Here is a 20878-nt window from a genome sequence, read left to right on the forward strand (position 1 = left end):
CCTTAAACCTCAATGCCCCTTTATCTGGGCTTTTATACCTTAAACCTCAATGCCCCTTTATCTGGGCTTTATACCTTAAACCTCAATGCCCCTTTATCTGGGCTTTTATACCTTAAACCTCAATGCCCCTTTATCTGGGCTTTTATACCTTAAACCTCAATGCCCCTTTATCTGGGCTTTTATACCTTAAACCTCAATGCCCCTTTATCTGGGCTTTTATACCTTAAACCTCAATGCCCCTTTATCTGGGCTTTTATACCTTAAACCTCAATGCCCCTTTATCTGGGCTTTTATACCTTAAACCTCAATGCCCCTTTATCTGGGCTTTTATACCTTAAACCTCAATGCCCCTTTATCTGGGCTTTTCTGGGCTTTTATACCTTAAACCTCAATGCCCCTTTATCTGGGCTTTTATACCTTAAACCTCAATGCCCCTTTATCTGGGCTTTTATACCTTAAACCTCAATGCCCCTTTATCTGGGCTTTTATACCTTAAACCTCAATGCCCCTTTATCTGGGCTTTTATACCTTAAACCTCAATGCCCCTTTATCTGGGCTTTTATACCTTAAACCTCAATGCCCCTTTATCTGGGCTTTTATACCTTAAACCTCAATGCCCCTTTATCTAGGCTTTTATACCTTAAACCTCAATGCCCCTTTATCTGGGCTTTTATACCTTAAACCTCAATGCCCCTTTATCTTTTTATCTGGGCTTTTCTGGGCTTTTATACCTTAAACCTCAATGCCCCTTTATCTGGGCTTTTATACCTTAAACCTCAATGCCCCTTTATCTGGGCTTTTATACCTTAAACCTCAATGCCCCTTTATCTGGGCTTTTATACCTTAAACCTCAATGCCCCTTTATCTGGGCTTTTATACCTTAAACCTCAATGCCCCTTTATCTGGGCTTTTATACCTTAAACCTCAATGCCCCTTTATCTGGGCTTTTATACCTTAAACCTCAATGCCCCTTTATCTGGGCTTTTATACCTTAAAGGGGAATTGAGGTTTATCCGGGCTTTTATACCTTAAAGGGGCATTGAGGTTTATCCAGGCTTTATTCAAGCATCATCTTGCCTTGAATGTGATTGTTTGTCTTCACTGACTTATGACTGCTCCTAGGTCTGTGTTTATGTGTGGAGGGATAGCTTGTGACCTTAATGGCTGATAGACTTTGTCTCTTCATGTCGTCTTTGAAGAATGGCCCCTCCGTGTGTTTATTCCTGTGTGTTTAAAGTGGAGCTGTCCGGAGTATGAGCCACCTGGCTGGTTCAGTGACCCTGGGGGAACAGTAATGTACCATACAGGTGAACACATCGCTGGCTGTCGCTTCTCTATTATGTGCTCACATAGTTTCTCATGGCTCCAGGAGCCGAGCCCTAAGTTACATGCAAAGATCAAACAAGTCCCCAATTGAATTCAAATAGCGAGAACTGAGGCGTTCAGTGTTATTTCTCTGACCGAAGCCAAACAGAAGAAAGACGTGCATGTACAGGATGTGTACCTCCTAGTCATTATTAAGTAGTGAAGCGTGCATTACAAATTCTACTTTCTCTTTCTTTCTTCCCTACTTCAAAAAATGATACATAGGCTACACATTATATTCTGTATCTGCAACTTGCAGTTCATGGATTAACATGAATTTGAATGAAACGTCCACTTCAGCCAAACAACTGGTTGGCGAACAGGGACAATAGACCAGAACATGTCAAAGGCCCGTAGTTTGTCTGTTGCATTAAGGAGGAGATGATCATAAGATATTAAAGAGAGAGAGAGAGAGAGAGACAGAGACACAGAGAGAGAGAGAGACAGAGAGACAGAGAGAGAGAGAGGGGGGACTTGTCTGGAGGACTGGTAGATCTTTCACTACACTGGATGAGTTTGGAGTTGGAGCAGCTCTTACTGCCTGGAGGTTTGGGAGAATTGGAAGATGCTTGAAACTCAATTGCTTTCCCTCACTCACTCCTTTTTTTCTGACTGTCTTTCTCTGCCTTCCTGTCTTACTCCATATGTGGCTTTAGGTATGTCGTATTGTAATGATCAATCAACATACACTCAATGTGGTATTTAAGACCCACGGTCACTTATTGTCCATATGTGGTTACAATCAGGAACAGATACATTCAAATAAGTAAGAACAGATAGGATGTCACTTAAATGATCAAATACTGTATGTATATTTCCCATGGCTGCCATGATCTACAAACTAAAGGCACAGCAATGGGTAGCTGCCATTATAGCAACAACAACTAAAGGCAGAGTGATTGGTGTCCTTTTAAAGATTGCAGGAACAGCAGTGACTCTCAATTTAATCGATTTAAAAGGAAAAGTCAATTTAACAAAGTTGAAAAGAGAAAGATGTGGGGAAGGGGGGTGGTAGAAAAGAAAAAAGCATTCTTTTGCACTCAAGCAGTAAACTAACTGCAGCACAGAGCGAGCGCAGGGAGGGAGAAGATTTCTGCCGAATTATCTCCCACCTCACATTTGCTCTTAGGCAAGCAGTTTAAAAGCCAAGCGATTGAGCCAGTGATCCAATTTGAAATGCAGAAATGATTAGAGCAGCTTGCCTCATTTCATATCGAAATGCTCTGATTTATGACAGGGCAGCAGCCAAGATCTATCTCTAAAGGGAATTAGTGTCGAATTTTTGCATATTTCTGTTATTTAGTCTCCCAATAGCAGATGCTGCTGTAGGGAGAGAGAGAGAAAAAGAAAGCTACATGAAGGTACTGTATATTTTTATTTGGGCAGATGTAACTATACTACCGTTAAAAGATGGAGAGAATGGCTTGAAATGAGACCTGAGAAATGGATGCATTGGAAGCATTTCCCAGTTAATTTGGGATGTTGACAGATAATCATCTTTTTTTAGGGTTAAATTAAAGGAAAATATACATAAATATCCATATTCTGAATATAAGCTTTTTATACATGCATAGAAACTTGGAGATGGATTGAAAGAGAAAGTGTTTTGGCCATTTATTCGACAGAAAGACCCTGGCAAGTCATCTGTCCTTGAGGCTAAAGAAATATTAATACGGGAATGAGATAACGAGGGCTAGAGGAAAATCTCCTCTAATGAAATTTCCAGTTGACCACATGCAATTTGTTTCATCGTGGTGAACAACTAATTGCAATGGACGTTATCAAGGTGTGTGCTGTAGTATGCTGTAAACAGGTGCAAATCCTTTATCCCTATATACCTCCACCGCAGTAACATATCATATAGAAACCTGACATAACACATCCAGAAGCTTTTCTGCCCTTCTTTTTTCATATAAAGGGCTAACCCCTTATATGGACATGACACATCAAAACTATTAGTGGCATGTTGTTAAAAATATGAACGCTTGGGCCAAGCGCTGTGTGTGGGAGTGAAAAACACAGAGAGATGAACTGAAGGAAAGGAACCTGCTGCTTCTTCTACTATTTACAGTGTTTTTCACTGAATAAAAAAAACAAATTTTATACTGGACTTAAGGACTAGTTTCATTTAAGAAACGGAATAAATATTATTGAAAAATAAAAAAATGAATTTTGTATTTTCGAAGTAAAATGCTATAAATAAATATTTGCATTTGTATTATGATTAAGAACACATTTAGTCTTTCATACTGTATGTGTTTTTCATATCCATGGCTACTGGATATACAGTGGACCTTTTAAGCAAAACAACAAGTAGAAAGTACTGTAAAGATGCTCAGACTAAAACTGGGTTTGATTTCTCTACAGTTGGGGATCAGGACTGATACAGTACTACATTTGTGACCTTGGTAGAAAAAAAACGAAGGGAAAAAGATGAGGAAAGAATCATTCCCACCAAGGATTGATATCGATTTCCCCTGGCCTGACCGTGAAGCGGGTTAAGAGTTGCCCAGTGGTGGTGAAATGGTCAGTGGTGATATCATTAGCTTGTTTACACAGGAAACCAGTGAGTTAGGAGGAAGCTGAGTGTCAGAAGCCACTTTTTTCCTCACCTCCTTCAGCTGATCTGAGGATCATGGTATCAAGGAGGGATTAGTAGCGACTTGGGATTTGTGTGATTGGTTAATTTATTGCGGTGATGGCAGGTCTTTCATCTATGGCAACATTTAATCAGCCCAGCCACAGAGGCTATTACAGGTTAGCTCCTTTCTGGAGTCAGTCCGGCGCTGCCATCAACTCCATCACAATTCCCCTGAAAATTCCAAATTATCTGGAACAGGCTTTAGCTTCTCAGTAATAAAAATTAGAACAGATTCCTGATAGAAGCTTTTCCTCACACAGTGCCAATTATAAATAGCTAGGGCTCTGCCTTTGGAAGGAAGGAGGAAAAAATCCAACTATGAGAGATGTGCAATGGAACTTATCGCTCAGCCCCTGCTCTTCGCTCTGATCTAAATCCGTGTGGCTGAAAATTTATATTAGATTTTATCACAGAGGCCTAAGTCTAGAAAAATCAATGAAGGTTATCTTTTATGTTGCAGCAACTTGTGGAAATATTGATTTTCATTTTATAGCGACTTTGGAGCATCATTTTGTAATCACTTCCTCGCTGACTACACTGTTTTGGTAACTGTATCTTTTACACGTTGGTTGAACGGTAACAGGGCTCAGGAAAAAAACCTGGGAGAGTATTGAAACCACTGGAGTGAGGGAACAGGGTGGATAAACCACAACACACCATGAGGAGGAAGGGTGGATGGTTTTCAACACTTATCCATGACATTACTTTATAAAGTGACACATTTTGTCACATTTATTTTCCATCTAATTTACTGTAGCTACTTTAAATGTCCCTGTTTTATTTTATTGAAGAAAAAGCATTTAGGGACCGAGTTAATTGTCATACATTTTCAAATTTAATCATGACCATTGTTTAATTCTGATTGAATTAATACATCCACCTATTTTAATTTCTGGAAATCTTAATATTAATATTATAATATTATAATATTAATATTAATAGTCGTAATATTAGTCTGAATGAAACCGTATTGTATCTGGCTTTGGATTTTTAAAGCCGGTGGTGTTGATGTTGTAATATCCAATAGGGGTCAGTATTATTTGCTGTTCTGAATACATTTATTCATGAGGAAGTGGAACAGGACAGAGTCACTGTTGTACGTCACATTCCTTAGTTGTGATTGGTAGTTAGAGAAAGGGGTATGTTTTTATTTTGTATACATCCCTCTTACTCCACTCTTTTTTTGTCTGAAGCTTTGACGACAAATGTACTGTATTTACTGTATAGGAAGAGGGCGTTCATTTAAGGCTAAAATGCTCCTCCCCTTGGTGACATCATTGTGTGTTATACCCAGAATACAGCTTCTCTGCATTCCTTTGTCTGAAATACTTCAGAGCCCCAACATAGTCATTATTTCGAGTAGTACATTTATATGAATGGCTCATTTAAATTTCAGCAAAATAAAAAATACAGCTATATGATAAATTGACCATTATTTTGATAAATGTATTCAGTTAATTTATTAATTTACAATTGGTTATGTTTAGTTTTATGAATAAATGATGTTATGATGATTTTGACAATGAATTGTTATATTAAGAAATCACATTGAGAAAAAAATGTCAAAAATGTAAATAATTCAAATTCAAATACAATAATAAAGGAAATGTGTTTTCTTTTCTCTCTTACAGTATTTTTAATGTTGAAAACTATACCCATATATTATTATTACTCTCTCCCTGGTGAGAGGCAGTGTAATATAGTGAATTCCCAGAAGGCCTTAGAGACTAGACAGACAGGAAGAGGGGAAGAAGAAGCCTCACACAGCTAAATCAGAGAGATGGCCCCCAGTCTGGAGATCTGACAAAGGGTTAATCCGATTCTCATTTTAGATAGTCGTCGTAGCAACAATCAGATCCGTCTCCTTTGCTCCTTTTGACAGGGTTGTAAGATTTACAGGTTCGCTGAAGATATACGACTTTATTGTCAGGCTAATTTGAGATGTGAAATAGAGGACGGCTTAAATGACAGAGGTCTCTCTCTGTTCCTCTGCCAGGGTGGGATAAGATACCTAAATATTAAGGAATGAGAAAATCAACAGACACAATGTGCTGTTCACTAGGTGTTTGATCCGTCTGACTGGCACAAGTCCACCATTGCTTCGAGCTGCTATGTCAGAACTAGAGTTGAGGTTTTCTTTTCATTTTATACGTATTGTTTCATTTGTGTGACAGACTGACTGAGATCAGAGCCCATATGCTGTCTGCACTTTAGTTATTGAATGTAGCCGACAGTATTTCTGTTTTCTCAGAAAGAGAGAGAGCCCTCTAATCCTCAGTCACTACTAACAAAATATTTCTGTGTGTGTGTGTGTGTGTGTGTGTGTGTGTGTGTGTGTGTGTGTGTGTCTAAACACTCCTTCACCTGCATGCGTAATAAATCAATCTTTTGTGTGTATCTGTGCCAATTCAGACCTTTAACGTGTGAAAGTGGCCATTGCATTTATCCTTGAAGGGTTGGTTGTTGCTGCCTTTCCAAAGAAATATCTGAAACACATAGTGACGACTTGTGCTTTTCTGTTGCATTAGGCAGATGGATGGTGTCTGATGGCAGCCTGTTTCAAATGGAAAAATAAATGAAGTGTCGAGAAGAGATGGCACCCCAGACCATTTTCTCTTCGCTAAACTATTTCTGTAACACCCTAATGAAGGAGGGCCTGGGGGTTAAAAAAGTAATGGCCTTGAAATACTGACATTTTGCCTGCTAGCAATAGGCTACTGTAACGGCTGCCCAAGAAAGATGCTTCTACCCGTTCCATGAGCACTGAAGATGTACTCTTGGCTTTCATTACCCTTTGTAAAAAAAAAGCCATTTAAAAAATAAAATAGAATAGAAAATCATATGAAAATAAATAGAAAGGCCTCTCCAATCTGACCGACCCCTCTCCATGTCTGGTTGTGAATACATTTAGCTGGGGCCACAGTATCTATCTCCCTGTTTTCCTTCCATACAAATAACTTAAAGCACCAACACTTGACCCGAGCCCAGAAGAAAAATGATGTTACACATTCAGAATAATTTGCCGGCATATTATAAGACGTAGCCTCAATCGCCCTTTGAAATAGATACTGATTCTTTAAATTCTTCCCTGGCTGTTTCAGGAAATAGTGAGATCCCAGCGATAGCGCAGCACAATGTGCCTAAAGTTCACTCCTGAACACTCGCCTCCTTCACTCTAAAAGTCATCGGCATTCTGGGCATCCGAGATCTTCTTAATCTGGGAGATCTGATACTGTATCATTGGGATCATAGGGACCAGGCGTTAGCAGCACTGTATGCCCCCTCCCTCTCTCCCACTACTCCAGCCCCCCCCAGACCATCTCAATTCCCAAATATTCTCATTGCGGGGAGAAGAAGAGGACCTACTAGCTTATAGAATGACCCTTTTTATGTCTTGCAGAGAAGAAGAGGAAGCATAACTTGGTGGCTATTATTAATTATTGTTTGTTTAATCACCAAAATAAGCAAATGATTAGTGTTTGTTATCTGTCCCTGTCCAGAAGATGAAGAGCTGTGTACCGGTGGTGCTCAGCGCGGGCCCCAGGTGGCTGCTGGATGTGACTTGGCAAGGAGCAGAAGACAACAAAAATAACTGTGTGGTGTACAGCAAAGGTAAGCTCAATCTCCAGACTGTTGTATACAGTCTGTTATCTCCCTAGCAACACCACAGCAGCCAAACACACGGTCTGACAGACAATTCCCCCACTTAAGTTCTGCTGTATGTCTGTCTCGTTGTCTTTCACTCGAATATATATCTTTTTTTTACATCCCTCTGAAGTCATTTAGTGTATCAACTCAAAAGTCTTGATTAGGAGTGGGAAAACAACATACAAGACACAAAGTCAGAGGTTTTCGATTTCACGAGGTAAATATATTCCTTCGCTTTTTGAACACAGTCTGAGGGAATTCCTCTCTGTTCACAAATCACAATTCCCCAAAATAATTATGTAGACGATAATCAGAAATTTGCTAATGGCATATCTCTCTTTTTATGTAATGTGGGGTTACTGGGTGTGACCGTAGAGGTTGTTAGTCTCGAATCACAGTGAAATAAAAATGAGGGATTTAGTTGCTGTCTGATACAGCTAGAATGCCCTTATTAGGCAAGCTCAAAATGGCTGCCCATCCATAGTTCATGATTGGGCTTAAGGTTACTGATTGTAAAATGCTAATACGGCACACTGACAGTAGCGTCTTCAGACTTCAGTCTTTATGAAAGCACTGTGCTGCTGACTGGCTGCTGCAGCCCATAATTGGGTCTTGACGGGTGTATCCAGAGACACACAGGCACATAAATAAGTAAATAAAGATGTTTGAATTCAAAAGGGATGCAAGAAGTGGTTTCTATTTATTCCGTTTTCAAAACGATTACCCTGTGACTAGACTCACGAAGGAGCTGAAATGGAGTTTCTTCCCCTCAAAGTGAATCAGAGCGGGAACTGGGATTTGCAGCCCGGATTTTCTTTCGGTCTCCCAATTCTCATCTACTAATCACTAGACTGCACTGGGGAGTTATCCTCTTAACCGGCTACTTAACTTTGTGCTCTTTATCACCAAATCATTAAAGTTTATGATAAGCTGTTAAAGGAGATTATGCACTTCTTTAAAAATCTCCTAATCTTTTTGCCAGGAGACTGAATATATGAAACAAAAAAGGGAGTAATAACAGGATTTGGTCTCGTTTTGTTAAGTCTGTCATTTCCCCTCGCCGTCTTCATAGTCATTATAGAAGACATCCCAGATGTAGTTGCAGTACTGCCATCATCTCACACAGACGGACGTTATGGATCTGTGATCACCTCTGTAGCATTGTCCTTCATATCCCCTTGTTCATAGCATCTAGTTGACCCTTATTCAATTAGAAAAGGAAGTGATGTGAAAGTCAGACCAAAAAGAGGAGTCCCCCAGTGAGAGCCGTTTGTGTTGTATTAGTATAGAGCTGCTAAACCTTTCTCCACAAGCACATGCCTGCCAAGCCATAATAGACGATACAGAGGGATAAAATGCAGAAAAATAGAATTAATTTCAATTTGGAAATAATTGTATAATATTTGTCACCTTACTGTGTGTAGTCATTTTGAGACAATAATTGCAGCTCTAAATCTTAGGCCGAGACAGAATCAGCATCCATCCAGTTTTTCTATTTCTATGGCCCCAGACAGACTCTGTCTAGTTATTCTATGTATATGGCCCCAGACAGAATCTGTCTAGTTATTCTATGTATGGGGCCCCAGACAGACTCTGTCTAGTTATTCTATGTATATGGCCCCAGACAGAATCTGTCTAGTTATTCTATGTATGTGGCCCCAGACAGAATCTGTCTAGTTATTCTATGTATGTGGCCCCAGACAGAATCTGTCTAGTTATTCTATGTATGTGGCCCCAGACAGAATCTGTCTAGTTATTCTATGTATGGGGCCCCAGACAGAATCTGTCTAGTTATTCTATGTATGGGGCCCTAGACAGAATCTGTCTAGTTATTCTATGAATGTGGCCCCAGACAGAATCTGTCTAGTTATTCTATGTATATGGCCCCAGACAGACTCTGTCTAGTTATTGCATGTGTGTGGCCACAGACAGAATCTGTCTAGTTTCTATGTATGTGGCCCCAGACAGAATCTGTCTAGTTTTCTATGTATGGGCCCCAGACAGAATCTGTCTAGTTATTCTATGTATGGGGCCCAAGACAGAATCTGTCTAGTTATTCTATGTATGTGGCCCCAGACATAATCTGTCTAGTTTCTATGTATGTGGCCCCAGACAGAATCTGTCTAGTTATTGTATAGAATCTATTTAGTTATTGTATTTCTATGGCCCCAGAGAGAATATCTGTTGTCATTGTACAACATCTATTTACTTATTCTATTTCTATGGCCCCAGAGAGAATCATTCTAGTTATTGTATTTCTATGGCCCCATGCAGACACCAGACAGTACAGAATGACTCAGTGATGACTCCCTCTCTACATGAAGCAGACACACAGACACACAGAGCCATAGGGCCTCAGTGTTTACATCTCTCCCCAAGTGTTGCTGTTTGTCTGTTTGTCTGTTTTGCGCTAAGAAAGGCAGTTGACTTATGGTAATCAGTGAACATCTCAATATACTGCATGTTCGTTGGTTCTCACTGAATATGGCTACTTGGCTCGTGTTCCAATCATCTTGGCTTTCTTGAGGAGTGCCTCAACTAGAGTTGGCACTGTGTTTCACCCTCCCATATCGTAGTTTATTGTTGATGATCTGAAAGTAAAATCTATTGTCAGTGTGCTAGGGCTACCACTGAATGTTCACGATCTTCAACCATTGACATTCTATGGGACAGAGAAAAAGAGAGAAATGATTCCCAATGGACTGATGCAGTCCAACAGTGTGTAATGTATAATACATGCTAGTTCACTGTGAACAGGAACTATGTGAGTTTGGTGGAATCCCCATTGGGCTGCCCCGGGCGTCCAGCAGAAAACACACTACCACGGTTACCACATATCTACTATTAGACATGGGATTTTGTTTTATACTGTCCTGTGTCCTGGTTCTACTAAATGTCCCTTTTTTAATGATTTGCCACTCACTGTCTCTATCATTTTGTGTTGTTGATATTGACCAACAACACACTGTATAATGAGACATTTCTAAACTAACATGTCTACTGAGAGTTTACCCTATCAACTACGGCTATATACTGTAGGTTATTATGTCTATGTGTCATATGGCCATAGTTTGTGTTAAATATATATTACTTTAAAATAAAGAATGTCTACCAATTCCCCCTTGAAGACGTGATAATATAAAAAGTGGAATAAACATAATATCTGTTTTTACCAGGCTGTCTTTCTATCAGTAGCACCAGAAACAGTAAGCATGCAGTGTTGTTTGTTTTACATTAGCCTCCCATGCAGACAGCCAGTATACTGTAGTGCCTCAGCACAGAGCACAGCAGTCAGCCATTACTAAAACTCTCAACCTGACTGCTGCACCAACTCATTATCGAGAAATCCACCTGGAACCTCCACAATGCTCTGCGCCACACATGGACAGTTTCTTTGAACCACTGACGTTTTCTAGAAACAGGCAGCGAGTCTGTGGAGTAATTACACGTTACAGTAACGCAGAGGGAGGGAGGGAATTGGTGGAGAATTGGTCGAGAGATAGTGAGGGAGCGACAGGGACAGGGAAAGAGGGAGAGCAAGTCAGAGAGGGAGGATATCAGTGGAGAATTGGTACATTTGATTAACAATATGGGAGTGTTTTATTAATTTAGAAAGGAATGCGTATTATTTAATTGCCTCATTTTTGGGGTGTTTTCATTATTCCACTATTGAATCAAAAGAGTGGCGTTCAGTAATTAAAACAAAAAGAAACAGAAAGAAGAAATGGGACAATATATAGAAATATAATTTCAGGGCCACTCCTATCCACAATGTCATGAAATACACTACCGCCATCATATAACACTGCTTTCAATTTATTTATTCTTATTTTTTGCCTTTTACAGAGAGAATAACTAAACATAATGTAGGCCTCCAAGACCGGACATTGAATCCACCAATCATTCTGCATGTTTTACAGTTCGTCAGATTTCTTGGTACCTACTGTCCACACATTACATGACATGTATATCATCATCACCAGTATGACAGTAAAGTCAGTATGGCTGTATTTAACTCAGAGCTCTCCTATTGTGCTCCACCATTATCACCTGATATCTGAGCCCGTAGAAACTCACCTGGGCTCTGTCTTGATATTATGTCCTATTATTCTAAGGTCACCTGAGTTTTTCTAACGTAAGCCTCTTAAGCGGACCACATTCAGATACAGCATGTCCAATATGTCTCTGGAGAAAGTCGGCCATTGTTGGAGCGGAAATTGACCAATGTACTAGAGCGTTTTGCATAAGCCCATACGGTGTAGAATTAGACTGTAACTCACTGCTGTGTCTTTCTGTCACTTCATGTTCACTAAGTCCTCGCCATCAGATCCCTTTTCTCACTCGTACGTTGTTCACACGCTCTTAGCCAGAGACCTCGGAGGTGAACTGGCGGGACATGGCTAGATATTTTTAGATTAATTTCTCATCAACTGAAACCTTAACTGCCATTCCACAGTACTTTTGAAATTGGATCTGATTTTTAAAATATTCTGTCCAAAACAAAATAGGGAGAATTCAGAATAAGAACATGCTTGGTTTTAGAAAGGGGGAAATATATCGTCAAATCTGTTTGGGACTGCGGGAGAGGAGAGAGAGTACTGTAACAGTTCAGATTGAATTGTTCATTTCAACCCTCCCCTTTAAAACGACTGAGGCAAATAGGAGGTGCTGAGGTTATTATCTGTTATCTGGGAACATGGGGAAATAGTGTGACTGAATAATAACTAAACAACTGACACAATGTCAAAATTGTATTATCAGTGTATTAAAACAAAATTGTACCCTAAAGGAGGCCCCACCACAGCTCAGAGCAGCAGAGTAATTATGTTTAATTAAAATACAACAGAGATCAACAGAATCGTTTTCATTAGGAAATTATTAATGATTCCGCGGCAACAATAATTGATTGCACTGAGCCAGGCGATAACTGCACGGTCAGGCTGGAGTGAGCGGAGTGCTCAGACTGTACCGTGGCTGTAGTGTAATATTAACTGACTGTGGCAGGCAGTGGTAGAGTATTGTACTGTAAGACTGAACTGGAGGCTGGTGATGGTAGTGAGCGGAGTGCTCAGACTGTACCGTGGCTGTAGTGTAATATTAACTGACTGTGGCAGGCAGTGGGTAGAGTATTGTACTGACTGAAGACTGGACTGGAGGCTGGTGATGGTAGGGGGGTAGAGTATTTTACTGGACTGTGCTCAGACTGTACCGTGGCTGTAGTGTAATATTAACTGACTGTGGCAGGCAGTGGTAGAGTATTGTACTGCAAGACTGGACTGGAGGCTGGTGATGGTAGGGAGCGGAGTGCTCAGACTGTACCGTGGCTGTAGTGTAATATTAACTGACTGTGGCAGGCAGGGGTAGAGTATTGTACTGTAAGACTGAACTGGAGGCTGGTGATGGTAGGGAGGGGGGTGCTAAGGACAGCAGACTTCATTATATAGAATGTGAGAAGCATCCTACACATCATGCGTAAGCACACAGACCGAAATGCACACACACACATGCACGCACACGCACGCACGCACGCACACACAAACACACACACACACACAACACACACACACGTTTGTTCTTGCTTCATTCGGCAGAGACAGTGAAAGACGTCAGCCCAGACTCTTCCTCCGAATGCCTTTTATGTGCATTGTTCCCTCACTGTTGGTGGAGGCAGACTGGCGGGCGGCTGGCCTCCCCCAGCAACACCACCACACACAGACACCAGACACCAGGCTCTGTCTGTCACAGCCCCACTCTCTGAACATCCACCACAAACAAACCACAATACACAGACGAGACAAGACATCACCCAAATTAGGATGTTTCCGCAAACTCTCATAAACCTAATTGTGACACACACAGAAAAGACAGAAGAAAACAACAAGTGAAAGTGATGGGCAGCACTGATGACAAACAGAAGAGAGGAGAGGCACGCTGTATGTGTTTCATCCATCACTCTCCCCAGTCAGGCACTATGTTGTCGTTGCAGTAGAGGACAACACAGACAGACGGCCGCGCGTCCTTGTATCAATGCCACTGAGGGTGTCGTGTCACGCTAATGAGCGTGTAGCCTAGCTGGCCGCTCTCCCTCCCTCCGTAGCAGGAGGGTTTTGACTCACTGTGCCATTCACTCTGCATATTTAAATGCCTTGTAAAGCTTAAGTAGACCCACTTTTCCATGTCAGGGCAGCGTTCAATCCTGCTGTGCCCATTAATTATGATACCATTGTGCTCCGGTGTGGCTAATAAGAGTGATGTATTGCACCCTTGTGGCATTATAATCATGTCTAGTGAAGTACCTGGACTGTCTGAGCACTAGGCTTCTCTTTAGAGCACTTGGGTAAAAAGAGGCAGCTCTTCTAGCCTACTCTCCTCTCCTGTCCAGGGTTGGTTAATGGGCTTGTTCTGGAGAGTGGGCTGTTGATTTAGCTTTAGTATAATTGTATAATCGATGATGAGAAATGCCTGTGTATCGATCTGGGGGAAGCAGATGGAGCTGTCTGTCTGTGAGCCCAGCAGGGATTTTAAAGCTCTCCCTGAAAGAGGTACCGGTCCTGAGGACAGGAGGAAACAGGGTGTGATTTTCAGACATAAAACAATTCCTTGGACATTAAAATAATTGTCTGCGAGGTTTTGATTAAGAGGATCACTGTTGCTTAGTTAAGGAGTCCATTCTATGTGTCTTTAAGAGCCTCAGCCCTGGCCTGCTTTTAGAACTGTTGTGCATGATTCACCTCTCCTTCCTGGCCGCTCGGCCTCGCCGCCCCCACCATGGCACAGCTGTCGTAAGTAGGTGTGAAAAGCATTGTCAATGTGCTTTAGGATAAAGCTCTGTGGTGGGATGCCATTGGTCACGATGAACCCCCACCCACCTTCAGCTGCAGCAGAGAGCGAGTGGAGGAGAGGGAGAGAGAGAGAGGCCTTCTCCGGGGTGCTTTTCATCTGCAGTAGGGGGTCAGAGAGAGAGATCAGTGGGGTGAATGAGTGTTTAGACACACACACACACACACACACAGTTAGAGCGAGGAAGAATAGCGAACTGCATGGACATCCTGCACATGGCAGAAGATGGGAAGAAAAACACTGATGGGCACTAGAATGAAGATACAGTATCACCTCTATCACCCTGGTCACAATATAATTACATTATAGGGTTCATTGCAGGGATTTCATTTGTCTCCTTCCACATTGTATATCTCTTCATAAATACAGTTTGGAAGAAAATATATCAGATTTTTTTCTGAAGAAATAAGCGGACACATTACAAAATAGTTTTGTGGGGTCGCTTCTGTGTTCGAGGAGGAGAACTTCCTGATAACCTTTATACATACCTCTGCAGCTAATCCATTTTATTGATTGCACATCCGGCTGTGCGAAAAAACATATCCCTGCAGTCTTTAGAGTGTGGTATCAGTAGGGTATCACTTTTTCTCATTGCACACCGCGCAGGAGCACACAGAGCTTGCTCCTCCATTGCTGGCTTATCTATGGGGTTTATGATGCTCTGGTCATGGGGTCTCAGCCATTCCACCCCTCTTAAACCCCAATGCCATATGGGTAAGGACAGGGGGACATACAGGTGTAGGAGGTGGGTCACTCAGCTCCATGAAGAGAGGAGGCTGGTAGTTTTGTGGCAGAAGTACGGTATGTATGGTGATGCTGAGGCTCATGCTTGTACCCCTCCCCCATCTCCTCCACCCTCCCCTACATCCCCCACCATTCCCCATCTACCCCACTCCGTCTTCCCATGCAACTCCTGGAGTGTCAGAGCTGAGGTGACCTCTGCCTGCCTAAAGGGAGGTCGCAGTGCTCCGTAGCGCTCTGTACCACTGGGTGACAGAGATGGGTCCCCTGGCCCCTCTGTGTGTGTGTGTGTGTGTGTGTGTGTGTGTGTGTGTGTGTGTGTGTGTGTGTGTGTGTGTGTGTGTGTGTGTGTGTGTGTGTGTGTGTGTGTGTGTGTGTGTGTGTGTGTGTGTGTGTGTGTGTGTGTGTGTGTGTGTGTGTGTGTGTGTTGTTTGTGCGTGTGTGTGCAGAGAGCAGACAGGCGTGCTGTAGGTACAGTAGTGTAGTGGAGAAGACGTGTGTGTCGACCGGGTCAGACAGGGCCATCCATTCTCTGAGCCCCTGGGAGAGGGAGGGAGGGAGGGAGAGAGAGGGAGAGAGACAAAGTGAGTGAGGGAGAGAGCAAGCGGGAGAAAGAAAGAAGGGAGAGAGAGAAAGAGGGAGAGTGAGAAAACATGGGAGAGCAAAAGAGAGGGAGAAAGCGAGAGAGAGAGAGAGAGCGTTGATACACTGCTTCTCTTACTCTATCAGACACTAGGTTGTGTTCCTCCATGCAGTGCATGCAGTCAGTGGAACACATCTGTCATCTGTCCCTGTACCACTTCAGCTACTACAGTTCCACCGGGGTTTGGAACACTTCTATTCAACCAACACTGTAATGTGAGCTGTAGATGTTGTCAAATGTGGTGAGTGTGACTCTCTCTTAGTGGACTTTACACAGGGAGTTATGAATATCAACATTTTTAGGGCAATGACTGACATGTTTTGCTGCCGTTGGTGCAGCAGTGTCCACAATGTAGAACGCATTTAGTATTGTACATGTAGTCTGTAGGATTTACCATAGACAAACTGGAAGCCATAAGGAGAGTGGTTGCAGACCACAATGGTTTGTTGTAGTAGGGGCAGCCACAGAGGTTTTTCAACAACATCACCCGGCCCATGGCAGCTACAGTGGACCTCCCATTCCTATCATTCCTAACACCCTGCTCTCCCTCCTGGTTCTGGTCGATGCCCTGGCCTTCCCTGCTAAGCTAAGCCTTCTCCATGGGTACTGCATATTGTTGAATAGTGTGCTGGTAATGCTGTGTTCCAATGCCATTTGGAGTCACTCTCTCTGTCCCCCAGCTCTCAGGGAGAAGGAATCCTCAACCCCAGCCTCATAGTCTACCCTATAATCTCCCAGCCTCCTCTCTGTTGTCGGGTACGGCGCCTGGTGCTCCCCGCTCTATCCCACAACCCCCTTCCAACCCCCTTCCTCCTCACATCCACCTCCACCATTTTAATCCCTTTGACCCAAACCCTCAGTGTTTCCCTGTATCAACAGCTCCTGAAGATTACATCCTTCCACCTCCTGTACTGTAGTGTGTGCTAGCTACGGTAGCTAGCCTAGCGCTACTGTATTACACCCAAGCCCAGCAGTACAAGTTTTCCACTAGCTACCACATGACAGCTAGTGCCTACAGGCAGTCTGCGGTTAAGTCTCTAATTAACCCACTCCAGAGTAGTATGTTATGCCACATTGCCACACTGGTCATTGCAATATAGTCACTCCGCCTATACAGTCTACCCACAGTCTAGCCGCAGTCTATACAGTCTACCCACAGTCTATACCGTTGACCTGCAGTCTATACAGTCTAGCCACAGTCTATACAGTCTAGCCGCAGTCTATACAGTCTACCCACAGTCTATACTGTTTACCTGCAGCCTATACTGTCTACCCACAGTCTACCCACAGTCTACCCACAGTCTATACAGTCTAGCCACAGTCTATACAGTCTAGCCACAGTCTATACAGTCTACCCACAGTCTACACAGTCTACCCACAGTCTACTCACAGTCTATACAGTCTACCCACAGTCTACCCACAGTCTAGCCACAGTCTATACAGTCTACCCACAGTCTACCCACAGTCTATACAGTCTACCCACAGTCTATACAGTCTACACACAGTCTATACAGTCTAGCCACAGTCTGTACAGTCTAGCCACAGTCTAAACAGTCTAGCCACAGTCTATACAGTCTAGCCACAGTCTATACAGTCTAGCCACAGTCTAAACAGTCTAGCCACAGTCTATACAGTCTAGCCACAGTCTATACAGTCTACCCACAGTCTATATAGTCTACCCACAGTCTATGCAGTCTACCCACAGTCTATACAGTCTACCCACAGTCTATACAGTCTACCCACAGTCTATACAGTCTAGCCAGTCTGTCCTGATACACCAGAGCTCACCCTGCAGAGAGAGTACAGCTCTACCTCTTTCATGTAGTGTTTCTGGTAATGAGTTTGGGCGTTATTGATGTGAACTTATGTGATCATTACATAAAGAACAACCATTTCTCTTTCCCTCGTTGGTTTTCCTGTGGGCCACATTAAATCAAGCCTCCGACCTACACTCTAGTTAAATTAAACACTATCAGCATGTTGCCCTCTCATATCTGAGAACAGCCCTTTATATAGCAAGGCCTGTAAATGGTGATTAGTGAGTGTTTTGATTAAATTCTACCACGTGTGTGTGATACTGTGGTGGAGGCCCTGTCAAACACACTCTCTCTTTGTCTCCATCTCTCCCTCTGTCTCCATCTCTCTCTCTCTCTCTCTCTGTCTGCCTCCATCTTTCCCTCTGTCTCCATCTCTCTCTCTGTCTCCATCTCTCTTGTCTGTCTCCATCTCTCTCTCTGTCTCCATCTCTCTCTCTCTGTCTCCATCTCTCCCTCTGTCTCCATCTCTCTCTCTGTCTCCATCTCTCCCTCTGTCTCCATCATCTCTCCCTCTGTCTCCATCTCTCTCCCTCTGTCTCCATCTCTCTCTCTGTCTCCATCTCTCTCTGTCTCCCTCATCTCTCCCTCTGTCTCCATCTCTCTCTCTGTCTCTATCTCTCCCTCTGTCTCCATCTCTCTCTCTGTCTCCATCTCTCTCTCTGTCTCCATCTCTCTCTCTGTCTCCATCTCTCCCTCTGTCTCCATCTCTCTCTCTGTCTCCATCTCTCCCTCTGTCTCCATCTCTCTCTCTGTCTCCATCTCTCTCTCTGTCTCCATCTCTCTCTCTCTGTCTCCCTCATCTCTCCCTCTGTCTCCATCTCTCCCTCTGTCTCCATCTCTCTCTCTGTCTCCATCTCTCCCTCTGTGTCTATCTCTCCCTCTGTCTCCATCTCTCTCTCTGTCTCCATCTCTCTCTCTCTGTCTCCCTCATCTCTCCCTCTGTCTCTATCTCTCCCTCTGTCTCCATCTCTCTCTCTGTCTCCATCTCTCTCTCTCTGTCTCCCTCATCTCTCCCTCTGTCTCCATCTCTCCCTCTGTCTCCATCTCTCTCTCTGTCTCCATCTCTCCCTGTCTCTATCTCTATCTCTCTCTCTCTCTCTCTCTCTGTCTCCATCTCTCCCCCTCCCTCCCTCCCCCTCCCTCCTCCCTCCCTCCCTCCCTCCCTCCCTCCCTCCCTCCCTCCCTCCCTCCCTCCCTCCCTCCCTCCTCCCTCCCTCCCTCCCTCCCTCCCTCCCTCCCTCCCTCTCTCTCTATCTCTCTCTCTCTCTCTCTCTCTGTCTCCATCTCTCCCCCTCTCCCCCCCTCCCTCCCTCCCTCCCTCCCTCCCTCCCTCCCTCCCTCCCTCCCTCTCTCTCTCTCTCTCTCTCTCTCTCTCTCTCTCACACACACACACACACACACACAACTTACTCTCTTTCTCTTTCTGCACGGGCCCCTCTCCTCTCGTGTCCATGCGAAGTGCATGACTGATTTAAGGGCCCCTTACAAACGGTAAGTTTGCAAAGTGAAGACAAAAATGAGAGACAAATCACTGAGCAGCACTCCCTCTCAAGGAGAGGAGCAGGAGAACAGTGAAAAATATATATACACACTATCCTGTCAAAAGGCTTTTGGCTTATCTTGAGTGACTGTCAAGGCTGGGAATATCACGGAATGGACAGAAATATATAAAATTAATAAGCTGCTGGGTGTTGTCGGGAGTTATGATGCTTCATAAATCCTGGTTTGATCATGGCGGACAAGGCTTAAATCCACAGCTGCCTAATGCGCACAGCAGTGTTTTGGACCGGATTTCATTCTGTTGGAGAGATAGAAGCCCTTAGCTGGCAAAATACAATTTTTCATCTCTCTCTTCTCTCTTTCCTGAGTGACAAATATATATATAAAATATATATATATAAAATATATATATATAAAATATATATATAAAAGAAGCCTAAGGGAAGGAAGTTGGCTGCTATTACTACCTGTAATAGAAGGGCACAGGCGCAGCAAGGTGAAACCTGGGCCAAAAAGAGAAAAACACTATAAAAAAAAATTGAGAAAAAGAAGAAGAAATTGGTAGTGACTTATCAGTTGTACTTCCTGTGTCGGGTGAAAGGTCACCAGGGTTTTGTTTGTTTGGTATACTAAGAGGATGGATGCTATCTCTCCCGCCATCCCAAACACTTTGCTCTGTGGAATGGCCTAGGTAATATTTCATGTCAAGAATTAAGAAAGCCTTCCTCTCCTTTTCTCCGCTCCATCATCTATCATCTCCTTCAGGGTGTTACAGTTGTACAGCTAGAAGAAACGGTGCTACCTACACAGAAGGAAAAATAATTCCATGTCTCGCTTCATACTGTATGTGGACCTCAAAATGGTTCTAAGTAGAACTACAGCCTTATTTTTAGCAGTGTACAGTACAGTAGTTCATGTGTCATGTTCTTTCTTCTCAAAGGGATTTGGAATGTTTTATATTATATGACTGCAGACAGAATGCATTACTAATTAAAGTAGATGTCTAATCTCAAGGGCTTTCCCTGTCAATAAACACCCCATTATTAGAAATTAAGTGTCTTTAATATAGAAGAGTGACATTTTGAAATGTAAAAATGCATGTCACAGTGCCTGAGTCAATAATATCCCAGTTATCCTCCCAAATGAGACAAGTTGTCAGCGCTTGAATATGACAACAATAACATGTTTGCTGGACCAAATCAGAAGAATGGAATTCCAATTTGACTTGTTTTGTTATATTCAGCTATGGGCTATGCTTTTCGAGCAGGAGTCTTCTCAATAAGAAAATACATAGTTAGAGCTTGATCCACACAACGCATTCAATTCCTAAACCATGTATTTCATTCAAGTGTCTCAGAGTTCTATACCAGTAATACCTTCTCAGATGAAGGTATGACAGTAACGACGCAGGAGGGCCTGGAACTGTAAAACAAGAAGGAAAAGTCTATTATTATCAGCTTTCAATGTAATTACTGTAGCAGTTTAGCTAAAGCTCAGTAGGACTTTGTCTTTGGTGTCGATTTTTCAATGACTATATCACTGTATAAGATATGTAGATATAATGGAGCAATGGACGTGAAAAGGCAGGGTTGTTTTGGAGGATGTTGTGCCACATCCAGCAGTGTGCCACCTGTGTAGTCATTCACAGCCATTTGAAACCATGCATATGCCCATGGCTCTAAC

The 20878-nt window shown here is 42.9% G+C and overlaps 1 protein-coding gene across 1 annotated transcript in view; it reads left to right on the plus strand.

Annotated features, from left to right (window-relative positions):
- The window catches only part of LOC112222801 (zinc finger protein ZFPM2-like), a 167398-nt gene that overhangs the window by 96233 nt on the left and 50287 nt on the right, over positions 1–20878 (plus strand). Inside the window, exon 5 of the mRNA XM_042304788.1 lies at positions 7507–7618. Coding sequence (XP_042160722.1) covers positions 7507–7618 — 112 coding nt within the window. The remainder of the gene's footprint in view (positions 1–7506; positions 7619–20878) is intronic.

This window comes from Oncorhynchus tshawytscha, linkage group LG23 (genome assembly GCF_018296145.1).
Source record: "Oncorhynchus tshawytscha isolate Ot180627B linkage group LG23, Otsh_v2.0, whole genome shotgun sequence".
Classification (NCBI taxonomy): Eukaryota; Metazoa; Chordata; class Actinopteri; order Salmoniformes; family Salmonidae; genus Oncorhynchus; species Oncorhynchus tshawytscha.